This window comes from Apus apus, chromosome 1 (assembly GCF_020740795.1).
Source record: "Apus apus isolate bApuApu2 chromosome 1, bApuApu2.pri.cur, whole genome shotgun sequence".
Lineage (NCBI taxonomy): Eukaryota > Metazoa > Chordata > Aves > Apodiformes > Apodidae > Apus > Apus apus.
The window spans coordinates 119,358,978-119,377,428 of NC_067282.1; the positions used below are offsets into that span (position 1 = coordinate 119,358,978).

The 18,451-nt window shown below is 39.3% G+C and overlaps 2 protein-coding genes across 4 annotated transcripts in view; both read left to right on the plus strand.

Annotated features, from left to right (window-relative positions):
- On the plus strand, nt 1–13,735 carry LOC127382975 (arylsulfatase D-like). Its single transcript, XM_051615239.1, has 11 exons — nt 1–137; nt 1,449–1,570; nt 2,524–2,646; nt 4,383–4,806; nt 5,721–5,857; nt 6,065–6,199; nt 8,010–8,172; nt 8,831–8,952; nt 9,585–9,944; nt 11,266–11,387; nt 13,676–13,735. Exons 1-11 carry the CDS (start codon nt 1–3, stop codon nt 13,733–13,735), a joined length of 1,905 nt encoding a protein of 634 aa, XP_051471199.1.
- Nucleotides 12,736–18,451, plus strand: part of LOC127391258 (arylsulfatase H-like) — a 19,818-nt gene continuing 14,102 nt past the window's right edge. The window contains exons 1-6 of one of the 3 annotated variants that reach the window (XM_051633802.1): nt 12,736–12,849; nt 13,012–13,117; nt 15,271–15,340; nt 16,332–16,472; nt 17,316–17,437; nt 18,323–18,445. In XM_051633802.1, coding sequence (XP_051489762.1) covers nt 15,288–15,340; nt 16,332–16,472; nt 17,316–17,437; nt 18,323–18,445 — 439 coding nt within the window. In that variant the 5' untranslated portion in view covers nt 12,736–12,849; nt 13,012–13,117; nt 15,271–15,287. Of the gene's footprint in view, nt 12,939–13,011; nt 13,118–15,270; nt 15,341–16,331; nt 16,473–17,315; nt 17,438–18,322; nt 18,446–18,451 lie in introns of all 3 variants that reach the window. The other 2 variants (XM_051633793.1, XM_051633809.1) reach the window with 2 other exon arrangements.

An 18,451-nucleotide genomic window follows, 5' to 3' on the forward strand; every position in this document is an offset into this window, starting at 1 on the left:
ATGGCACTGACATCGTATTTATTCTGGAACATGTTTGCCTCAAGTGCAGCTGTGGACTCTAAACCAAACATACTTCTGTTTCTGGCTGATGATCTTGGCATTGGAGATATAGGTTGTTATGGAAACAATACCATAAGGTAAAAGATCTCTCAGTACAGCACTTATAATGTTGTAGAACACTTATCCTCAGTAATTTAGCCTAATTATAAAATAAGAAATGTTCTTAATCTAAGGCTCCATTAATTGTGCATTTAAGTATTTGTTTGTATATATATATATATGCATATAGGATTGGGACCTAAGAAACAGTGTCCAGTGACAGAAAAAAAAAAACACCTGTATTTTAATTTGGGGTTTTTAAAATTTCTTTCTGGGAATTCGTGTGTCCCCCTCCATGTGCTAACTCTCCAGCCACTTGTTTTAGTCTTAAAGTAACTGTTTTCCCTCCTTCTCGTGCACAAATGCTTCAATTCCTTTCCATGCACAGTAAAGTCTTGCTCTGTCCACACAGTGCTCTTCCAGGATCTCTCATCCACTTGCTTGTCATATCCTCCAAAACACTCCGATCCAGACTGGTGAACTAACCCACATAATTTATTATAGGGTTATGTTCCTTCAAATATTAGTGATTACATTCCTTCAAAACTAAAAGGACAAAGCAGAACTGAATGGGCACTGGGAACACATCTTACAAGCCTCAACTTGTGTTCTCCAAGGGAAGCATAGAGATTTTGTCAGCATGCTCTGGGTGAATCTCCCTCACATGATGTTGGTGGGATTGTACAGAGAAATGTGAATGTGCTTGTGGAACTCCCCTGTCCTCTGCTGGTGGTGAAGATGGAAGGGAAGCCTCTTTCAATTTTTGTGGTGTTGTAGTCCATTATTCTGGGAGAGCTAGACTCCCATACAAATGTAACTATGTAAAAATAACACTATAGCGTTATTATTATATTATAATAGCATTATTATATTATTATATTTCATAATACATTATGAAATACACGGGATGTGTTAAAAACATGGAACAGAAAGTCTTGGTTAAAAGAGCTTCAGATAACCTCTGAGATTCACTGGCTCAATGAATTTTGAAATTCAGGGGCTAAATGTGTTGGCAAAGTGATCTCTTGTCAGTTTTAGAATTCTTTCAATTTCAGGTTTGTTTGGGTTTGTTTGTTGTTTTTTGGTTTTGTTTTTTTTTTTTCAACCTAAACAGTACAAACAACAACTAGGTTTCTTATATGGCTTTGTCCTGAGAGATGGATTCTCCAGTGACTACAACCCCCTTCACCTGCTGTGTCAAACTTGTTACTATATCAGTCCTGGAGCATGTAAAGTAGGCATTTTTAAATATTTTGAGGGGCTGTGCAAAAGATTTAACTCTTCTTGGCAATTTCTTAAGAACAGTTTCAGATTACCTCGCTTCTATTAAACTTGGAAATGTTTTTTAGGACCCCAAACATTGACCGCCTGGCAAGAGAAGGGGTGAAACTTACTCAGCACATCGCTGCAGCATCTCTTTGCACTCCAAGCAGAGCGGCTTTCCTCACTGGCAGATATCCCATCAGATCAGGTTGGGTCCACTTTGAATTACAAATTTCTGTGCATGATGCTGAGGTACTACAATAGCCCATGAATATTGGAATAAGAGAATTCAGTTATTTCCTCAGCCTGAGACAGGAAATACATTGCTAAAGGTTCAAATTTTCTGTAAATAACTTCTGAAGGGGAAGCACTGCCTTGCCAGCTGACAGAGCTTTAGCCTGACTTTATAGGATTTGGGAGTTGTATACGATGAAAATATGTATGTAGAAGTGCCAACAGCACTGATATCTGTCACTTCCTTAGAGCAATGCAGGCTGGGGTAAACGGATGGAATTTCTCTTGGTGATAGTTAGAGATAAGGGGTTGAAACAGGGCTGCCAAGAGAAATGAGCAAGTTCAATGTCAACATAGTGCAGAAAGTCACAACACTCTGGTGAAAATGGATTGCTGGATCCATTCCCCACCTACCTAAGGTGCCTTTGGGAGGACCTTATAGATGTCCATCTCTCATCAGGCATTCTATAGGAAAATTAGGTGCCTACTTTGAAAGTTAACTGCAAAATCAGTGTGTATGCTGGGTGAATTGTACTTCGCCTAACATGATGCAACATTCCTGTGATGCAGGGCAATGCAACTGTCATCACGCAGTTTAGATGAAGACAGGAGAGGCTAAATTACCAGTTACTCAGAAAGGCAGGAAATAAAACCTACTATGTGCTGTCACCAGTGATTTATTATCGGTTTGATGGTAAAACTGGTGTCAGGCAGTATTCTTTTGGAAAAATAACTCTTGACTACTTGGAGTCCTTAAGACACACTATTGATAATGTGATGTGACTGCCTACAAGATATGCTCAGTTTTGTGTCTTGTGAGAAACTCTAGCTTCAGGCTGAACTCCTGAGGCAGAGGATGGCAGAAACAGTCTGTCCTCTGCTGGCAGAGAGCAAAAAGCCCACAGGAATGACTGGTGTTTCTTTCAGGGATGGCATCCAGCAACAGGTACCGGGCACTGCAGTGGATTGCTGGGTCAGGAGGGCTCCCTGCTAATGAAACAACGTTCGCCAGGCTGCTGCAGCAACAAGGCTACACCACTGGACTGATCGGTGAGGGAAGGTGTTTTAGCATGACCTTGCAGGATAAACTAGTTATATGAAGAGAGTTTAGTGATTGTGTTTGCCCAGAATGGTCTGATAATCATAGGAATGGATCTTCTCCAAAACATTGAAATTGGGGGGAGGGGCAGAAATCCTCATATTTACAAGATTATATAAAATACTACAATCTAAAGATTCTTACGGCAATGGCAATACCTGCACCCAAACCAGGAAGAATTAAAACCTGTCTCATGATTATAATGGGTGAGCATTTATTTTACTTGGCCTAAGATTTTACAGTGGTTGGTCCACTGTGAGAGTTTTGTTAACATAGAGATTGTTCCAAAAAAACAATATATTTAAGTATTTAATCTGCCTCTAGGAGGCAAGGGACAGGGAAAAAAGAATACAGGGAAAGAAAGGAATAAAGTTTGCATCTATGGAGAAGATGATTAAACACAAGCATCTCACAGATGGGATGGTGAGGTCCCACAGATGCATGAAACAGTGGCTGTTTCCTCAGATTAAGCCAAAAATACAAAGGTGTCAGGGAAACACTGCCCCAGACCAGCTTCCTGTCTGTGACTTTGATCAGGCCTCAACATTTTTAACATTCATCATTCTTTTGCCAAATATCTCTAAAATCAATTGGTAAAGTCTCTCTTTTTCACTTCTATTTGGTTTTATTACTGTCAAGTGACAGGCACTCCTGCAGTGGATCCCTTCACATAAATGGGTCAGCACTGTGTACCCTTAAAGTCAGGGGGCTAGGACTAGGTCTACCAAATACATTGCCATCTCCAAATACTGGAAAGAGATGAGACTGCACTGTATCACAAGATTACAAAGTGTAGTCTTCCTGGCTGAGTCTGTAATTATTTCACAATTACATAACCTGACAAACCTCAGGGTCCTTTGATCCAGCCTGTGTTCTAAGCACTCAGAAGCTTCTGTCTATTTGCTCTATTTTGGGCAGCAATAGAGTGGAAGTTTGGTTTACAGTCTCTTCTCCTTTTCCTATGAAGTAGGGATGTGCCTAAGAAATCATCTCCCTGAGTCTGCTGATCAAGGTATCTGTTAATGTTGGCCAAAAGTGTACTGGATCTTCCAGTAAATTTGTAATGTTATGTTAAAATGAAGTTGCAAGTAAACAACTGAAAGCTAGGAAGGTAATGTATTAAAGTAGTCAGTGAGATAGAGTACTTTAATTCCCTGATCCTCATGGAAAGGTAATGGAATCCCATCCTTATGTGACCCTTAGCTGCGTAGCTCAGCATTTTGCTAGTTTCTTTGTTTATCCCATGACCATTTGGGGAGCACCCATTACACGTTCACCTGATCAGGTATTGGCTTCACCCAGCATGGTTGTGCATGAGGAGAATGGGTCGTTACTCTGTTGAAAAGTTGGAGTAACTCACCTAATTCCCAAACAGATGGTGCTTATGGTTTAGGTTAGATGTTAGGAAGAAATTCTTTACCGTGAGGGTGGTGAGACACTGGAACAGATTGCCCAGAGAAGCTGCGAATGCCCAATCCCTGAAAGTGTTTAAAGACAGGTTGGACGGGGCTTGGAGCAACCTGATCTAGTGGGAGGTGTCCCTGCCCATGGCAGGGGTTGGAACTAAGTGATCTTTAAGGTCCCTTCCAACCCAAGTCATTCTATGTTTCTATGATACTATCTTGGGGTCCTATTGAATTGTTTACCTTTTAATGTTCTTCTTTCTTTCACGCTTTAAAACCTTCAGGAAAGTGGCATCAAGGTGTGAATTGTGAATCCTTCAATGATCACTGTCACCATCCTCTGAATCATGGATTTGACTATTTTTACGGTATGCCTTTGACACTTCGAAACAACTGTCAAGTAAACAAACCTCCAGGGCTGGATGCTGCCCTTGAAGCTAAGCTTTGGCTTTACAGTCAGGTTATTACCCTTGCTGTGCTTACTCTCACTGCTGGAAAACTAACTGGTTTGATTTCCATCTCCTGGAAGATAATTGCCTGTTTTACTTTGGTGGGTGCCCTTCTCTTAATTTCTTGGTACTCCAGTTATGGCTTTGTGCGGTATTGGGACTGTCTCCTGATGAGGAACCACGATGTCACCGAGCAGCCGATGTGCTTAGAGAGGACTGCTTCCCTCATGCTGAAGGAGGCAGTGTCATTTATCAAAAGGTAAACGATTGTCTCTAGTTTTCTTTAAAGGAATCAGGATGTTCTGAACACTTGGAATAGAGTATTTTTCTTCAGTGTCTATGGCTGTATCATGCTTTGAAACTGATATCCAAGTTCCCTATTTAGAGACTCGATGCACTTACACTTTAATTGCAACTGTTTCACATTGGAAGATACAGTAAATAAGACAGATTTTAACCAAATGACATGACTATTTCACTGTCTACTGTAATCTGTAATCACCATATTTACTCCAAGATGAACCAGCTAATTTTTACACTTCAGTCTAAAAGCCTCATTTGTGGTCTTTTTCATAAGCCCTAGAAAACACCTAGAAAAAACATGTGATGCACAGAATTATTTCATGTGAAAATATCAGAAAGCTTTATATAACATCTTTTTTTTATTGAGAGGGATGCAAAAAAGATAATTAATTTTCTATAATCAAGTTCTGCCTGCACAGCCTTGTATAATATTTCTGTGCACCAAGTGCCTTTCCATAAAACAGGGAAAGTAACTATTCTTTTTTTATAGTTTGTGAAAACTAATATACTGAAATTTTAAGTGGACATCTTAGAAAACCTACATGAATATTCAAGTAAATATGAGACTCTATTTAGTTATTAGCATTTAGTTAAAAAAGCATCAGAATTAAGCATCTTGATTAGCTTAAGCAATGTGAAAATCCTATACCTGTTTACATGTTGGAATTTGAAAATAATCTGTCTTAAAAGGATTTTTCTTGCTCATAATTAATAAAAAAAAAAACAACCTACCAATTGTGATAATTGGGGATGCACTGGATGTGGCTACAGTTTAGACCCAATGTGTGTGTCTGTGCATTGATGAATATGAAACTTTCCAAAATTCCAAGCACACAACAAAAAATTGAATTAATTTGGTTTCTTTTTAAGAAACAGGCATGGGCCATTCCTCCTCTTTGTTTCCTTTTTACATGTTCACACGCCCCTCTTTACTACGGCAAAATTTCTTGGTAAGAGCCATCATGGTTTATATGGAGACAATGTAGAAGAAATGGACTGGATGGTGGGTAAGTATTCTTCATAAAGGATTTGTTTCAGACACATACACCTGTGTATTTTAAAGCAGGAAAACTAAAAAGGCCAAAATACCCACAGGAATGTAAGCTATTAAAAACTTCCTATAGGACATTGTAAAATATTATTGAAACATCACAAATGTGGCTTCATCTTTCTAATCGGTTAATAGAAGCCTTGTCCCTCTTCTTAAATTTAAGGCAAAATTCTGGATTCGCTTGACAAAGAAGGTTTGAAAAATCATACATTAACCTACTTTGCCTCTGATCATGGAGGACACTTGGAGGCTCAGGATGGATCTGCCCAGCTAGGTGGCTGGAATGGTATTTATAAAGGTAGGAAAAGGACTATGACTTTACATGAATGTTAGATTTAGAAACAATGAATTTGCCTGGCTGAAGCTATCAAGGCTGGAATGAGTTATATTTTCAGCTTATAATATAGGTGACATACAGAGGTGCTTTAATCTTAAAGTCACCCTTTCTTTCAGTGAAGTGCAAGCATTATTACACATCTCCTTGACAAAGGTATTGTCTAGCTTGATACCTGTAAATTGTTTGGTGTTTTCAAGTAAAAGGCAATGGAAAAAAAAATGTGATAGTTCCCTATATTGAGTTTTTTCTCTTTCAGGCTTTTTTTCTCTCTCCACAATAGGACTGTTTCCTGATGCACCTGGAGATTTTTTTTCTCATTATATTCCACAAATCATTGCTGCCCAGCTAATCAATATAGAATAGAGTAAGGGCACAGTGTATCGTGACTTGCATCAACAATTTATTTCCTGAATGTTTTATATTCCATGCAAAATCAGTAATAAAATCCAAATAGCCTTGGTGGCCTAAATAGGATCTTGCTCTTTACCTTCCTCTTGTTCCTTTCTTCTGTGAATAATTTTTCAACCTGCTGAGCAGTGTAGTGGCTTTTTTCAGGCCAAAATAATATGTATCCATTGCATTTTCTCTCATATACCCGAAGAGCCCTGTGTCATCAGACCACTTCATCCTGTGACCTGTCATGAACATGTGACAGTATGTGTCAAGGCTTGGTCTCTGTTATCACCAGTGAACCATCCACCTCTTGTACAAACTTTTTCTGTTTTTATTTTCCTAAAACAGGTTTCTTCCATTTCAAAACCTTCTTGAGCTGTTCCACAGGGTATAGTAGAAGTCAAAGACATGGAATTTGGCTCCCGTGAGGTGGATGCTCCACTGCTGAGCAATGGAGGTTGCTGACCCTTATGAAAGGGAAGGGCTCTTGGCTAGTCTATTCATCCTCTATCTCACTCCCTGCTTTTTCTTGCATCTGTTTGTGAATGATAACTGATCTAACAAAGACAATGGTTTTTTCCATATTGAATATATGAATAAAACATGTTTCTGCTCAGGGAGTTAGGTAAATATTTTCTTCATACACATGGCACCAGGATTCTTCATTAGTTTAGTTTCTGTTAGTAGCAAGTTGAGAAAAGATGTTTTCCTGCCATTTGAAGTAAAAGGTATATGGTACAATTTCATATGTTCAGATTTTCTGCTTTCGAGTTAAGGGATGTTGCATTGAGCATCGGGAGAGTCAGGTCCAAATCTCAATCTCAGAAAAGGAAAAGATGCACAAGTCATAAGGAAATATAAGTGTTAAGGACTCAGATTTTGAAGGGACCCCATGGCTATAAAGAGAATATTTTTCTTCTGTATACTAAAATGGGATTCTAATTAGTAAGTCTTGCCTACTTTTAAAGAACCTCACAAGACTCACAGTCTCATGAGTTCTTGCAATTTCCATTTCCAATTTCCTACTACGTTCCTTTGCTAGGAAGCTCTTCAGTAACACAGGTGAATGCAGACAACTCATAAAATGAAGAATAAGAAAAGGTTGAAGCTGCTTTATTGTTGCTAAATATAGGTTTTCAAAGGTAGACTTGCTATTCCTAGCCTCACTTGCGTTAAAATAGAGATTGCCTCCTCCTAGCTTTCTAGGTTTGGATGAGTTGTATGTAATATTTTGAGGCCTTCTAAAGTATGCAAATGAAGAGTCTAATGTGTTGGATAAGCAGTGTATTACTGCATCTTTTTCTGTACATTTGAATGCAACAAGCCAATGAAGAGTGTTTGCCGCTGAACTGCCGTATGTCGATTCATTTCACTGCAGGGGGAAAAGGCATGGGAGGCTGGGAAGGAGGAATCCGTGTGCCAGGAGTATTTAGGTGGCCAGGAGTGTTGCCTGCAGGCACAGTCATTGATGAGCCTACGAGTCTTATGGATATTTATCCCACACTTGTACATTTGGCTGGAGGAATATTGCCACGGGACAGGTATGGAGATGTTTTCTACAACAGAGATTGCTAGGAGAGCTAAACACTAAAAATGCACTGTGTATCTTACAATCCTTGGAGATCCCACAAATATTTCTTAGTCTTAAGCCTTCTCTGAGACTTTAAACTAGTGACCAAACACTCTCAGAGGTGCTCATGGCCGTAGGTGTTGTTCCTGCCAAAGACCAGGTGCTAGTTTGAAAACCAGGTTCAGCCTCATTCAGGAAAGGCAGTTTGAAGTGATTTTGGTACTGACTGACTTGACTTATGGACACTTACAAACACCTCCTGAAGTCCCATAAATAAACTCATCTTTGCTCAGCAGATTTCTTTATGGTACTTTGAAAATTGCAAAATGTAAACAACTACGAGATTGGTATTGATTACCTGAATAAATTACTTTTATCCACTAGGCCAAGCTCTAGATAGTGTTTATGTATTGCTAAGTGGAGTGAGTTGACCCAGCTATTGAAAAAATTTAATAATTATCTCGGGATTTAAATATTGGCTTGGCAATCTCCTGGCTGCTCTAAATTATGACCAAATTATTCTATATGCTGTCTCAGGCACTGGTACAGCCAATGCAAAGGCAGTGATAAGTATGCAGTTCACTGTCATGTTTTCTCCTGCCTGAATATGCTTCTCTCTATTACACTAGGGTGATTGATGGGCGAAACCTGGTGCCTTTACTGCAAGGAAGAGCTCAAAAGTCAGAGCACGAGTTCCTGTTTCACTACTGTGGGTCCTACTTGCATGCAGTGCGGTGGCACCAAAAGGACAGTAAGTCTAAATATTTGTTCTGTGGCAACTGCAAGACATGATTGTTCTCCTCTTGATAGCTGTCTTGCTAACTGACAAAATTCTTGCATGATGGGTGTTTATCAGTACTGATTTCTGAGACTCTTGAAATCATTGTGCATGACATACCAGTGACTTTGGCTAGCTGGAGGTGTATTACAGCAGGTAAATATTTGTAACAAAGTGAATACATTATAGGAAGGGAAGTGGGAATAAAAGCTGTCTACTGCTACACTGGACATTTCAACACAGAATCATTTAAGTTGGAAAAAACCCTTAAGATTATGAAGTCAAACCATAGGCTTAACACTGGCAGCTCCACTACTAAACCATGTCGCTAAGAACCACGATTATATAATTTTTAAATATCTCAAACACTTCCCTGGGCAGCCTGTTCCAATGCTTGATAATCATGTGTTTTTCTTCATATTCCTATTGTTTTATATGTTCAGAGTTAGTACTACACATAGAGAATCAAATTTGTGGTGATGGGGCTGTCAGGGTGTGTGAGAAGAGGTCTCCTTAGTAAACAGCTGTATTCCTATTGCTTGAAGGCAATTTCCATTTTTCCTTTATTGTCTTGTAGTTGTGCCATAAGATTTCTTTCCTGCCAGGTGGAGCCATCTGGAAAGCTCATTATGTCACCCCTGTCTTTCAACCCCCTGGGGCTGGGGCTTGTTATGGAAAAGGAATTTGCCCATGTTTTGGGGAGGGTGTGACCCATCATGAGCCTCCATTGCTGTTCGATCTCTCGCAAGACCCTTCGGAAGCCAAACCTCTGTCGGCTGACACCGAGCCCCGCTTTGACATGGTGATAAGGAAGATTGGAAGAGCCATAGAAGAGCATCGCAGGACACTGGCCCCTGTCCCAGAGCAGCTCTCCTTCTACAATGTGGTGTGGAAGCCGTGGCTGCAGCCATGCTGTGGGACGTTCCCATTCTGTTGGTGTGATAAGGAAAATTACAGTGCACAAAGTTTGTGAGATGGATGTCTACTAACATGTCCCGTGGCACTGAGTCCTCTGCTGACAAAGCTTTCAGAACATAATTGTGCCCTTTCTCTCTCTGGGAAGGAAAGTGGACAAAAATAATAATAAAAAAAAATGTCGATCAGATTTTTTCCCCTTCATTCTTCACTACTCGACAAAGGTCTGAGGAAATCCTGCCTGACATGGCAAAGGGCTTCCATGGAGACTGGTTTTGCAGATTTGTGTGTAAGAGACAGCTGTAAACTGCCTAAACTCTGCCTAATTTATGCCTGCTCAATGAACACAGCTGGAGAACTCTGCAGACAGCCTAGTGGATGGTGCTGAGCAGGTAGCGGTAAGAAATACCAGACTTAGGTAGAATTCTAGGTATGTGTAGTTGTGCCCCTATTAGTTCCCAAATCATAGTTGTGCTCTATCCAAACATAGTAGTTTGTGTCATTATTACTTCCTGTACTTCTCTGTTATCACTGCAGTAATCTTGTTGAGAGTTGAGCAGTACCTGAGACAGAGTTAATCTGATTTAGTGAGGGATTGTCTTCAAGTTGTGAAAAGCTTTTTGAGTAGATCTGCAGCTTTAGCTGCATAATAACATGTGTCACAGACAGTATGAAGTACAAAATGTTCAAGTCCAGTAAAGCTCTGCAATGGTTACAAAGGAGAGAGAAGCATTCTGCTTTTCAGAAAGAGGTTGTGGTGTATGCTAATTTAGCAAAAGCAGTTTTATTGAATATAAGATGCTAATAAAAAGTGTTTAATTTTCACTGCTTCAATTTCAGTTCTAGAAAAACAAGACTCATTTGACAGTCACAGTGGAATTAATGCTCAAAAATATTTTGTAGCAGTATATGTAGGTTTAAAAATTACAACTTGTAAAAAGAGATCTTGCCAATATTAGTTTGAAAAAACAAAATCCAGCCAAACAAAACAACCTGCAGCGGTATGACCCTAGGCAGACTTTCTAAAGAGACATGACTTTGCACTAAAAATTTTCTGAGATTTTAGGGCTTTCAACTGTATAAATGGCTATAGTTTTACAGGAGTAGTTAAAGTCAGAGTTTAGTATAAGCTGGCTGCTCTAAAGAAATTGGGGGTTGAATTTCATAAATGGAAGATTATTCTAGTTTGGTTTTGTTGGGTTTTTTCCATTCCCTGAATACCTCTGCAAACATTTTACTTGCTCAAACAGTTTAACTGATTAATGCTTTTCTTCTTATATCTTTAGTGTTTTTTCCAAGTGGGACATAGGAACAATTTTACAAAATTTTGTTTGTGTCATTTCAATGTTTATGTTCTTCACTGCTATAAAGGTCACTCAGAAAACTTGACAAAGGTAGAAGGGACAATTGGGATGCCAGTGTTTGCTTTTAGTACTCAGACATGTGCGAAAAGCCAGATAGAAGAGGCAGCAGAAAACAAACTAACTAAAAAGGTAAGTTTTTGCTGGCTGAGAGTCTGCCAGTATGCAGCAGGGGGCAAAGAACAACATCCTGTGCTCAGGCACAATGAAAAATAGGTTAGTTGAAGAGGAGGAAAAGTTGCAGGGTTCAAAGTGCAGAGATAAAAATAAAAATAATCTCCTTTCTGCTCAATTGTTACAAATCTCTCTTAGAAAATAAATAAATCTTGGTTTAAAGCTTAGTTCTGTTGAAGACAATAAGTAATCACAGCTATTATCTCTGTACTGTGTCATTAATGTAGTGGTGAGGAAAAGGATACAAGGTCTGTATTAGCAGAATGCCTCCTCTGCTTCTGCACATCTTCAGTAGTGAGAAAGTTGTGAGAAAGATGTAAACAGTCTAGAAAGGCTGAAAGAAAGGTTTAGTTGTAATCTGGACCAAAGACAGATGGAAATCAATAGTTACTTTACTGGCAACTTCTAAGGATCCACCTTTCTCAAAGCATGATGTACATTTTGAAAAACAGATTTTTTCCAATAAAAATCTTTGCACTAGAAGCATAATAAGCTGTTAAGTATTATAGTAAAAAGGGTATGAATAAAAGTATCCCAATTTGACAACTTATATCTTATAAAAAAAACCTGAATATAGATACAAGTGCAAGGAGGTGAATAAAAAAAAAAGAACACACCAAAAAAACAACTGCCTCCAACCCTGGTTATTATGTGAATATGATCGTTTAAGCTGCTTCACCTTTCTACCTCACTGACTCCCTAGAGAACAGAGTTAAATTCAGCACTCAGTATATTCAAGGAACTCTGAGAACATAAATGTCAGCAAATGGGTAGATGAGAGCTCCTCCAAGTAATTTCTCATGATCTTTTGAAAGGTAAAATGCATTAGAATGGAGTTCTGAAGGACGTGTGAAGGGATGGGGGAATACTGAACTTTCAGTTCTTGGGGTTGGGGGAAGAAAGTGCAGTAATATCTTCAGCACAAGTAGGTCTGCTTTCTCTGAAAATGAAATAAAGACAACATGACAGAAGAAAAGCAGAGGACAAACTAGTCCTATTATCCTGCCTGGAAGGATGGAAAAGCAGGGTGGTAGAAAAAAAAAGCCCCAGAGCTATTATTGTTATTTCTAGCATCTCTTTGGAGTCTCTGAAATAGAGCAGTGTCAGGCTTTATACAAATCTGCACCTGATTAACTGGGTAGGGAATCTAGAAAAGGCAGTAGCCACGTTGTGCCAGTAGTTCAAGAATACAGACTTTGTACTCAGCCCGGAATTCATGTAAAACCTGTACAGCAGTTCCAGTTTTCTGGCTGTTGCTGGCAGGGATCCCAGGCAGAGTCTGTGCTGGAGAGAGGGGGATGGGAGAGGGAGAGGAGAAGGAACAATTTCCAGCCTGCTTCCTCCCACACATGGCTTAGAGGATCAGGACAGCTCTGCACACACAGGGATTTACAGAGCAAGAAGAATAACTGAGACGAGGGTTTGTTTTCCACACTGTTAAAAGGGGTTGACCTTTCTTATTTGTCTTGATGATCATTTCTTGTGGTGTACTGGCTTTCTCAGATTTCTGTAAGTAACCCTGCTGATTTCTAGAGGCCAATGTTAGATTTATGAATTAAAATGTGTTTTTTTCATTTAACAGCTAAGGAAACTGGACAAGCCCTAGGGCCCTGTACTGGGTTCATCACATTCTGCTGATGTCAGTGAGAGCTCTGCTTTCAGAAGGAATCAGCCTCTAACAGAGAAATGTGAATATCTGTATTTAAATTGTTTTATTAACAAGTCCTTCTGTAACGGTAGGGCTTCTAAAATGGCTTGCAGTAAATCAGTTTTAATCATGCCACGACCTGCAGCATTAAGACCTAAATATCTTTTACTTTCACCATGCACCTCACTGATTTGAATTCACAGCTTTCCCGAGGGGTTGTACAAAGTCTCTGCCTAAATACCAACATGCCTGCTGGTGCTGTGCTGCATCAGCCTGCAGGGAGAAAGTGAAAGGCAGTAGAGCTGTTGCACCAGCTTGGAAAGCTTAACAATGCCCACTGGAAATCAAGGGATTTCTTAGGTGTCCAGACTGATCTGCTTTACTGCAGCTCACAAGGGCTGATGATCCTCAGTTACTCAGCGTAGGCTGCGAATGTTTTCATTGCAATAGTTTGAGCTTAATGTCCAAGCTCTCTCACCACAATGTTGCCCTACCAGTTGCTGGGAGGGCAGAGCTCTGCCTCCATTGTTGAAGCAGCATAAAGAAATTCCCGTCATAGATAAAGACCAGAGGCATTGCTAATTCTTCTTTCTAACAGGTAAATTGCCTTCGTGCGCTTGCTCGATCGTCACCTCGGCTCTGTCCTATGGGGCCATAGTTCATCAGGTCTTCAGGGGAATAGTTGCCAGGCTGTGATTCTGAGGCACCACTGCCTTATCAAAAACTATTTGAGTTCCTAGTAATAAGTCCTTTGCTTCACATTAATACAGCCTGGTTTTTACAGTCTGATGTTAGACTTCTGGCATCTGCATTCGCAGCAAGGTCCTGCTTCAACAGCCAATGCATTGGGCCAGAGGAATTTTCCTGCTCCTCCATTAAACTCCAGCTCAGCCGGTGGGCAGGGAGGATGAGCTCTCAGTGCTGCCTTTCAGGATCTTGCCAACAGAGAGGGGTAGTGTCATCAACCCAGTGGAAAATTCCATGCTTAATAGTGGTCAAGCTTTTTATTTATTTTCTTTCATATTTTTTTTAATTATTATTTTATTTTATATATTGTCTCAAGCAAACAAGCACCTAGATGTTATTTGGAAAAATAATCAATGGACCCCAGGTTCTGTCATTTTTATACTATTTTTCTGGTCAGAATAACAGCATCTGCATTTTTTTTTATCTTATGGCTTATTCTTTGAAATGCATAGGGCAGGTTTATCCTCTGTTCTGGCCAGGTTATTATTCCTCAGACATTCAAGGTAACTATTACACTCCTACGTACCAAAAAAGCAGAAAAAAGTTATCTCAGAAAATGTTGTATTTTTTTCCTCAAGAGAACATGCTGATTTGGGGGGAAAAAAGCCCACAGTCATTTTTGAGTCAAGACAAAACTTTAATTTCTCTGTGTTAAGAAGTTACTTTATGTTTACAAAGGTGTTTTCAGTTCTTAAGAAAGTAAGTATCCTTCTTAGTGTTAGTCTGTTCCTTAACAGAGCTGACAACATCTTTGTTCTTGTGCTTGTTTGAAATGGAAAGAAGTGTGGAAAAGTAGGGATTTCACATGGACAGGGCATTTTGGATTTGTTTCTCTTTCCACAGCGAAGGAATGAATGTCATCCCTAATTTATTTTGGTGTACACCACAAAAATTAGCATACAGAGTCCCTGTGGAGCTGTGCTTCTGCATGACTGCACAATTCCATTGTAACATTTCTGCAGCTCCCCCAGTCTGTGGCCACTCACAAGGAAAAAAAGCGCATTTCCCAAGCCATTCTTTGTCTAAAGTCACTAGTTGTGCTCTCTGTTTTGGCAAGCATAGGAAATTCCTCCCACTCAAAAATTGCCTTGTCAGAGAAGAATAAATATTGAGAAACTGAAAAGTTTTTTTTCTAGGTGTTTCCAGGTTGAGTTAACAGAATTGGCAAGTAGAAAACCTGACTTGTTAAATTTATAAATGGCATTAAGCTTTTAAGTCCTTTAAGAATTTTTTTTTTTTTTTCTGGACCGTTTTTAGCAACATTCAAATAAAACACCTCCTTGAATGTACTAGATGGCATCTGAACCAAGTACCGTTATAGTCTCTTCCCTAATTCCCTAAGAATTACACTGCACATCTTAATTTCCAGGGGTACTTTTCTTTGAGGCATTTGTAGTTTCTAAGCTCACAGCGATATTTAGATTATTTTCCTTTTTTTCCCACCAGACTTTATGTAAGCAGCTATGTACCTGTTTCACACATGGGGAAGCCAAGAAGATTACCAAGGAAAACAGTGGTAAGAAAAGACATTTGTTGAGGGTCTTCTCTGGTTTTTACATGCTGTGCTTAAGCAAACTTAAAACAGATCCCTATTCCTTCCCTCCTTCCCGAGAGTAGTTAATACAGGCTTGAAAGTATTGGTCTTCTAAGGCTTTTTATCCTACTTTTATAAGACAAGTAGGTTTGGGAGTATGTATAATATGTGATATTTATACACGGTACAAATATATAGTAAAATGGCTATGCATTTATCACATTGCAGTATTTAGCAGTCTGTAGATACATTCTAGCATATATACCACACAGGAAGTTCCACCTCAACATGAGGAAAAACTTCTTTACTGTGAAGGTGATAGAGCACTCGAACACGCTGCCCAGTGAGGTTGTGGAGTCTCCTTCTCTGGACACCTCCAAGACATGTCTGGATGTGTTCCTGTGTGATCTGCCCTAGGTGTTGCTACTGCAGCCCGGGGGTTGGACTTGATGATCTTCAGAGGTCCCTTCCAACCCCTATGATTCTACCATTTTACTTCAGGTGAACACCTGTAATCTGCCTCTTTCAAACACTTCGAGCAACTAAGACCTGCTGAGATATTCTTAGGGTCTTCTGGGAGACAACCAAATGTAACCCTGTTGCTGCCTTCACACCAACCACCTCCGTGCTCCTGTCATTATTCCAGGAGCCTTAATAGGAGAACAAGGGGTGCCTCCAGAAACTTGCAAGCATCCAACCACTCATTCTGCTGGAAACATCTGCCGAGATCAGTGCAGATCTCAATAAACAAATGCACACGCAAAATCTATGTGCTAATAAAAACAAGTATTAGTGGTTTTACACAAGTCAAGTTTTTGTACATACTCAGGCACTCCATCAGCTGGCAGTGTTTGGTAGATGTTTGCATCTACACTGAGTTCCTCATAAAACTTTAAGGATAATAGTTGAAACTCTGTTGCAAAGCTTATTAGTATTTCTTTTTTAGCATTACCTTCTTACTTTTTAACTTCAGGACCTGCCTAAAAATGTGGCTAATTTTAGGCTTGTTTCCAAGAACCTGTGTATCAAATCCTTCGAAACCCAATTTTTTACTGATACTGGCTGATGATCTTGGTATTGGAGATGTGGGTTGCTATGGTAATGATACAATAAGGTAAGAATATATCCTATTAAATAAGTTAGCCTTCCTTGTGAATATCAGTGGAAAAAAACACTGATGACGCTTAATATTAGAAAATTCATTACTCTGGATTAGTTTATTTAGATGCTTTTCTTTTCCAATCTTGCACAAAATAAATGTTCTACAGCAATTCATACTGCAGTAATAATTATACAGACATGCATGAACAACTTTCTCTGACTTTTAATTTACAGCATATGCAGTCAGCACTTTGCAAATATGTTCATGCACTGTGTTTGTCAGGCATGTACATATTTTATAAGTTTCCACAACTCCAGGGATGAAATACCAAGGACTGAGATTATGATTTAGTGTTAGAGAACAGCTCTAGTAGGCTTGTTATGAAATGACAGCTCAGTCTATGTGGTATATTTATTCCTAGTGCAGTTATCAGTCTATGTATAGATTGATTGGTTAACAGAATGATTGTGTATACATGTAAATGTCCTGTGTTTAAGTTTTGGAAATTGTGTTGTCCTGTATCTATTAATCAAATCTATGCTGCATGACCTTTTGGTATGGGATAGACCTGAAATACTTTTTTCTTTTTTCTTTTTCTTTTTTTTTTTTTTTGGGAGGGGGCTTTGTTGTGGGTTTTTTTTTTCTTTCTAGTTATTAATAAACACATGTTTCCATGGAAAAAATCATTTCTAAGCAGTCAAAATATCTCAAAAAATATATAACAGAAAGCTTTCCTAGTTGAGCTGTAGAGAAATAGAGTTTTGTGAATTTGATGGTTATGTCCTCAACAGAATTAGGAGGAGCAAGATATTCTGTGTAACGTATTTTTATCAGAGGTGGGATTTTTCTCTTTAGGACCCCGAACATTGACCGCCTGGCAAAGGAAGGAGTGAGACTTACTCAACACATTGCTGCAGCTGCTGTCTGTACTCCAAGCAGAGCAGCTTTCCTCACTGGCAGATACCCCATCAGATCAGGTTGGGCCTCCCTCCAGTGGTTCACTGCAGTTTGTCTAGCCATTGTTGCTATTGAAAATCCACTTAAATAAACCATTTTAAAGACTAGTTAATCTAAGGATTTGGGGTATTGGTGAGATGGTCAAAAATAAAGATGACTAGATTTAATGATTGATTCTATGGGAAAACCTCCACATAAAGTGTATTTAATGTGGCTAAATGACAGCACAGAAATGGGTGAAAATCCAAATAGCACAAAGCATCCAGAGGTAGAAAGATGAAGGAGAAAACTGTGTGAACACTGTATGTTCAGTGGTATTATGATTAGAAAAGTTTAATATTACAAATATCTTGGCAAACTTTTTCATAGTGAAATGTGTCTGTGGAACAGTTTTAAAACATATTTACTTCAGCTGTGTAAATTCATGACAGAAAACTTCAGCCACCACATATGGCAATAACAATCAGTGTAGCTCCCCTGATGAGATTCTGACTTGCTAAAGGAGAGATGTAATAATGAACTGTACATTTCAGAGTCTGTACCCCTGATGCTGTAAGCCTTTTGTTCTATATAAAACTTGCTTTCTTTTTCCCCATTTTATTTTTTTAACGTTATACGTTGACAGAACTTTGGTTGTAAGAGGTTGACTAATGTCTACAAACAGGCATCTTAGTGCCATTTGTAGACACCCCAAGTATCTGCATTGGACTAGCAGATGATCACATGGGATTTGGAGGAAACATCATGCTGGGGGGTCAATCAGAATATCCCAGGGCATACTTTTGACTTACAAAAAGGCACTAGGTGTAAGCAGCTGAGTGCCACTCCTTAGAAAGACCAATGGGAGAAGACTGAAAATCTGAAATCTGGCTTGTTTTATTTTAAAGACTGTTGTTCTTCTCTAGGCATGGCATCCAGCACTCAACGGCAGGTTCTCTTTTGGAATGGGTGTTCTGGTGGGCTCCCACCAAATGAAACTACTTTTGCCAGAATACTGCACCAGCAAGGTTATTCTACAGCACTCATAGGTATGA

Coding starts and splice junctions, on each gene's coding strand:
- LOC127382975 (XM_051615239.1), top strand. CDS start 1: ATGGCACTGACATCGTATTTATTCTGGAACATGTTTGCCTCAAGTGCA. Junction 138..1,448: donor TATGGAAACAATACCATAAG/GTAAAAGATCTC, acceptor AATGTTTTTTAG/GACCCCAAACATTGACCGCC. Junction 5,858..6,064: donor AGAAATGGACTGGATGGTGG/GTAAGTATTCTT, acceptor CTTAAATTTAAG/GCAAAATTCTGGATTCGCTT.